Genomic DNA, 5,051 nt, shown 5'->3' with positions numbered 1-5,051 from the left:
CTCTACACAGGGAGGGGTGACTTGAGGGGTGACAGGGGAGCAGCTCCCACAGGGTGCATCCCTGAGAGGCGCCTGAGGAACACCCTGTGCTTAGGCAATTTCCTCTTGCCCAACCTGGGATTAGTGCTTCACCCTGTGCTGGGGCTGGCAGCTCACTGGGCCAGGCTGGTTCAGCACAGCACTGCACGGCACAGCATGGCGTGGTTCAGCACTGCACGGCACAGCATGGCGTGGTACAGCACTGCACAGCTTGGCATGGCTCAGCACGGCATGGCACACTTCACTGTCCGGATGCTGCTGCCATTCCTGGAGAGCTGCTCTTGGACTCCATCCCTGTCCCCCCAGGTCCCCATGGCTGGTTTGGCAGGATGCTGGAGACATCAAGTCATGAACCCAGGACAACAGGAAGGAGACTGGAGATTATGGGGGAGAAGCAGCCCCTGGGGCTTCAGGGATGCCCAGGGGCTGTGAGAACAAAGCTGCGGGTGTGGGGAGCGAAACGCCCAGCACCAAAGGCTGAAAACCAAACCAGCCAGAAAGACAACACCAAAACCAGCCCCAAAGACCTCATGAAACTAGCTCCAAATAGCTCAAGTGGAGCAGGGAGAGAAGTGCTGCACATCGTCTGCCCAGCCCTGCGTCCCTGGGAAGCTACCCTGTGATGCCCTGGGACCCTGCTGCACCACGGCGCCAGTGTCCGTACCCTTCAGGATGGTCTCAAATGCTTCCTCAACATTGGTGGAGTCCAGTGCCGAGGTCTCGACGAACAGCAGCCCGTTGTTGTCTGCAAGGAAAGGAGCCCCTGAGATGATGCAGACCCCAGTGAGGACGTGGCTCCAATCCGGAGCACCTTTAGAGATGTTTAGGTATCTGCAGTGGTGCAGGTCCACACTATTGGGGAGGTTCTCAAGCCCCCAGCCCTGTGGCAGGGTGCCAGCCTGTACCTGCAAACATTTTTGCCTCCTCCATGGGCACCTCCCGAGCCTGTGCGAGGTCAGTCTTGTTCCCCACCAGCATGACAACGATGCTGGCCTCAGCATGGTCGTACAGCTCCTTCAGCCAGCGGTCCACCACATCGTACGTCTGGTGCTTGGTGATGTCAAACACGACCAGGGCACCCACAGCCCCCCGGTAATACCTATGACACAACCCCATCATCATTCCATGCTCCAGATCTCCCCCCAGCATCCTCACCCATGGGGCTGAACCATGAGAGCATTCCCCTCCAGGTCCCAGGAGAAGCACGGATTTCAGGCCTCCCATCCTTACGCTGAGGTGATGGCGCGGTACCGCTCCAGTCCGGCAGTGTCCCAGATCTGAGCCTTCACCACGGCGTCTCCCACCAGGATTGTGCGGGTGGAGAACTCCACGCCGATGGTGGTGCGGCTGTCGTGGTTGAACTCGTTGCGGGTAAAACGAGAGAGCAGGTTTGTTTTTCCCACCCCAGACTCCCCGATCAGGACGACTGTGGAAGGAAGGAGAAATCCCACTGGACTGCCCCAGCTACCAGCACTGGTTACATGGGCATCGCTTGCTGTCTGATGACCCCAGACAGGCTGCAGAGCCTGGGCAGCTGTGTGGGTTTAACCCCTGGTGTGGTCACTCCTTCAGCAAATGGGGGTCCCCGTGGCAGCCCAACTGTGCTCCCTAGTGCTGGTGCAGCCCCAGAGCTGTTCAGGGGGGCCATGGCTACTGCACTCTGGGCAGCAGGAGCAGGGTGAGGATGTTGGTGAGTCCTGGGTCACCCTGCTGCAGTGGGCACCCAGAACGGGCGGCACACCGGAGCCTGTCTGTCTCCACTCGCCCAAAGGGAGCACGGAGCTCCAGCAGAGTCCAGCCAGTAGCACCTGGCAGAAACCGGGTGGGCCCAAAGAGCTCAGGATGGGAGGTATGAGGCTGTGCCCCCATTTCTCCAGCTCACGTTTGACCCCCATGTCCTCTGCATGTGCCACCACCCAGGTGACCACAGCAAACGACTTTTCAATGCCCACTGCTCTCGGGGGTTACAGACTCTCATGGCATTTATGTCTCACACACTCATGCCCCAGCTTTCACAGCCCCATCCCACACCAGCAATTTGCCTGGCACTCTACACCTGCAGCCTTGGGATGAGTGTGGATCTCCCCGGGCCCCTGTGCACCCTGGTGCCGCTCACCAGCCCTGGCCTCACTGCTGTCAGTGGTCGGTGCCTGCTCCCCAGTCCCCTGACCTTGTGTAGCTCCCGGTGCCCATCACAGCTGCAGGGAGAGTCAACAACGTCCCAGCTCGGGACACAGCAGCTCAGCGGAAAAGGCACCCTAGTTCCCTCCCCGCAGCTCCTGGCTTTCTGCTCCACCCCTTTTGGGGAAGAGGGGGGTCGCATCGAGCGCAGGACTCACCCTTGAAGACAAAGTTATAATCCTCCTCGGCGCTGCCCATGTCGCCCCGGTTGCCGCCTGCCCTCGCAGGGCCGCCCGGGGTTTCCTCCTTCCCGCTGCCAAGCCTCGAGCAGATGGCGGGGCGGGCCGGGCTCCCGGAGGCGCCGAGGGAGGAGACGGAGCGACCGAAGGTTCCTCTCTGTCGGGGAGCGAGCGGAGCCAAGGGGGTCCCGCGGAGGGTCTGGGGCAGCGGCGGCGGCACAGGCGGGGTTGGCGACAGCGCGGCCGGTTGACTCAAGGGGTGGGACTGGGTGTCGCAGCGCAGGTTGGGCAGGTAGTGTCACCCCTGGGACCGTCACGGGGTGGCTGGAGGAGGAGCCAGGGCCTGATGCTGAGTGCGGGGTAGGCTGGGGCAGCGAGGACAGCATGAACAGTACGGGCAACACGGACAGCGTGGTCAGGGAAGGGTGCGAGGGCACTGTGGGGTGTGAGGGCAGTGTGGGCAGGGGCAGCGCAGACACAACAGCAAGGGCAACCCGAGCAGCGTGCGCACTGAGGGTGGCACGGGCGGGGAGGGCAGCGATGGCAGAGCGGGGCAACATGGGCAGAGCGGGACAGTGTGTGGTGCGATGGCAGCAAAGGCAGACCGGGGCAGCAAGGGCAGAGGAGGGCACTCTGGGGAGTGATGGCAGCGAGGGCAGCTGTGCCAGGAGCAGAACCCCCGCTCAGCCCGGCTCCCGCCGGCCGTGAATGTTCCCTCGCCTCTGCTGCCATCGTGTGAAAGCCAGGGAAACTGGGACGGGAAGGAGCCCCCACCACCCCCAGCTATCCCAGTGCGACCAGCAGGGCTGTGCAGGGGCTCGGCTCTGTTGTAACCCCTCTTCTTTGACAGCAGCCCCTTGCAGGTTCTTGTCTTTCCCCAGGGCAATGGGCACCTCCAACTCCCAGCCCAGCCGGGTTGTGTTACCCCTCAGCTCCCGCAACAACAGACGCAATGGACACAAACATCAAACACACTTTTATTCCCCCAGCTTTTGTATTCCCCCCACCTTATTTTTAGGACCACACTAGAGCTCCGGGATGCCCATGGGGCCACTCACACCCAAGCCACGGCGGTGACAGTGATGGCTTTGGAGCCCAGTGGCACCTCGGAGCCCTCCGCTGCCTGCTCATGATGCGGCCACCTGCGTGAGCGGCTCCTCCAGGTACTGGACCAGCGCCTGTGCCTGCAAGCAGAAAATGGCATGAGCCATGCATGCGCAGGTGGGTTTTGCAACCTGTGTGCCCACTGCCCACTTGCTTATTGTAATTTATATTTCAGTTTAGAGCCTTAAAAAGGCGTGATGTGGCACCTGGGCAGGCATGGGGGACAGAGGAGTCTCTGCAAGGTGCAAAGAGTGTCCCAGGCATGGCAGCTTCCTCCAGCCCTTCCATCCCAATCCTCTTCAACAGCTCTTTTCCACACCAAGGCAGGGATGCAGGCCTGCAGCCCCCCTGGCCACCTCCCCACCAGCATTACCTTGGCCTTCAGCATCCCAAATCCAACTGTCTCCTTGGCATACATGCAGAGCAGCAGGTTTGCCACCCGTGTGATGGCCACTCGCCCCTCCTGCCCAGGGAGAAACAGCACCTGTCACACCCCAGCTTGGCCTGGACCCCCAGCACCACAGCCAGGTCCCCAGGGAGGGCAGGGCAGGGCCCAGCCCCACATACCATACAGTCCATGAGGATAAATTTGAGGTTGTCCTCATTGAACGCCTGGTGCCCATTCTTGTCATAGGCCACCCAGATGTTGCTGGCGATGGCTGCAGTGACCCTGGCATCAGTGTCCCCGTAGCCTGAGTAGGCAAGCAAGGACCCCTCGTTGTTCAGCAGCCTGGGAAGGACACAGTAGGGCAAACTGATGCCTTTAACACCAGACCCCCTTTCAGTACCAGGAGTAGAGCAAACCCTCCCACCCAGTCCCGAGCACTGTTCCCAAGACACCCTCACTTTGCAGGCGTTTTGGCAGGGGGTGGGAGGGGCTTCAAAACCAGAAAGCTCTGCAGTGGCACCAGGCCTGAGCAGGGCAGTGCAAGGCTGTCGTGGCTGTCTGTTGAAGCAGTGGGACCTGCCAAAGGCTGGGCATGAGTCTGCTGGACAAACACTACACTGTGCATGGCCCCAGGTCTGTGCATGGCCCTGGCACTGCGCACGAGGCATCCCAGCACCAGGCATCGGGAACGGTGCAAGGCCACAGCCCCACACACTGTGCACAGCCCCAGCACCGTCTGTAGCCCAGCACCGTGCAGGAGGTGCGTGTGGCCTCAGTCCCATGCCTGCCCCTGGTGCAGCCCCTCACCTTCCCCAGGCAGGGACAGGAGCATCCCTGGGCAGGGGCAGGAGCAAGGGCAGGCGGCATCCTTGGGCAGGGACAGGAGCAGGGGCTGGGGGCAGGGGAAAGGCAGGCAGCATCCCTGGGCAGGAACAGGGGCAGCATGCCAGGGGCAGGAGCAGGGAGCATCCCCCAGTGCAGGGACAGGGGCAGGCAGCATCCCTGAGGCAGGGGCAGGGGCAGGCAGCTTCCCTGAGGCAGGGGCAGGGGCAGCATGCCCGGGGCAGGAGCAGGGACAGGGTCTGGGGCAGGAGCAAGGGCAGGGGCAGGGACGGGGGAATGGGAGGGAGCAACTCCGGGCCGGGGGAGGAACTCCCTGG

At 62.2% G+C, this 5,051-nt stretch overlaps 2 protein-coding genes across 2 annotated transcripts in view; both read right to left on the bottom strand.

The window, feature by feature from the left end:
• Positions 1–3,259, bottom strand: part of RAB25 (RAB25, member RAS oncogene family) — a 4,192-nt gene extending 933 nt beyond the window's left edge. The window contains exons 1-4 of the mRNA XM_008628726.2: positions 2,379–3,259; positions 1,270–1,465; positions 945–1,138; positions 704–784 (exon numbers count right to left, since the gene is read on the bottom strand). Of these exons, the coding sequence (XP_008626948.1) occupies positions 704–784; positions 945–1,138; positions 1,270–1,465; positions 2,379–2,418 (511 nt within the window). The 5' untranslated portion in view covers positions 2,419–3,259. The remainder of the gene's footprint in view (positions 1–703; positions 785–944; positions 1,139–1,269; positions 1,466–2,378) is intronic.
• A 97-nt stretch (positions 3,260–3,356) lies between these two features.
• Positions 3,357–5,051, bottom strand: part of LAMTOR2 (late endosomal/lysosomal adaptor, MAPK and MTOR activator 2) — a 3,200-nt gene continuing 1,505 nt past the window's right edge. Inside the window, exons 2-4 of the mRNA XM_008628806.2 lie at positions 4,071–4,233; positions 3,877–3,966; positions 3,357–3,583 (exon numbers count right to left, since the gene is read on the bottom strand). Coding sequence (XP_008627028.1) covers positions 3,527–3,583; positions 3,877–3,966; positions 4,071–4,233 — 310 coding nt within the window. The 3' untranslated portion in view covers positions 3,357–3,526. The remainder of the gene's footprint in view (positions 3,584–3,876; positions 3,967–4,070; positions 4,234–5,051) is intronic.

This window comes from Corvus brachyrhynchos, unplaced genomic scaffold (assembly GCF_000691975.1).
Source record: "Corvus brachyrhynchos isolate BGI_N302 unplaced genomic scaffold, ASM69197v1 scaffold122, whole genome shotgun sequence".
Taxonomy (NCBI): domain Eukaryota; kingdom Metazoa; phylum Chordata; class Aves; order Passeriformes; family Corvidae; genus Corvus; species Corvus brachyrhynchos.
Note: the sequence above shows the minus strand (reverse complement) of the source record. Positions and strands in the feature narration are given on the sequence as shown.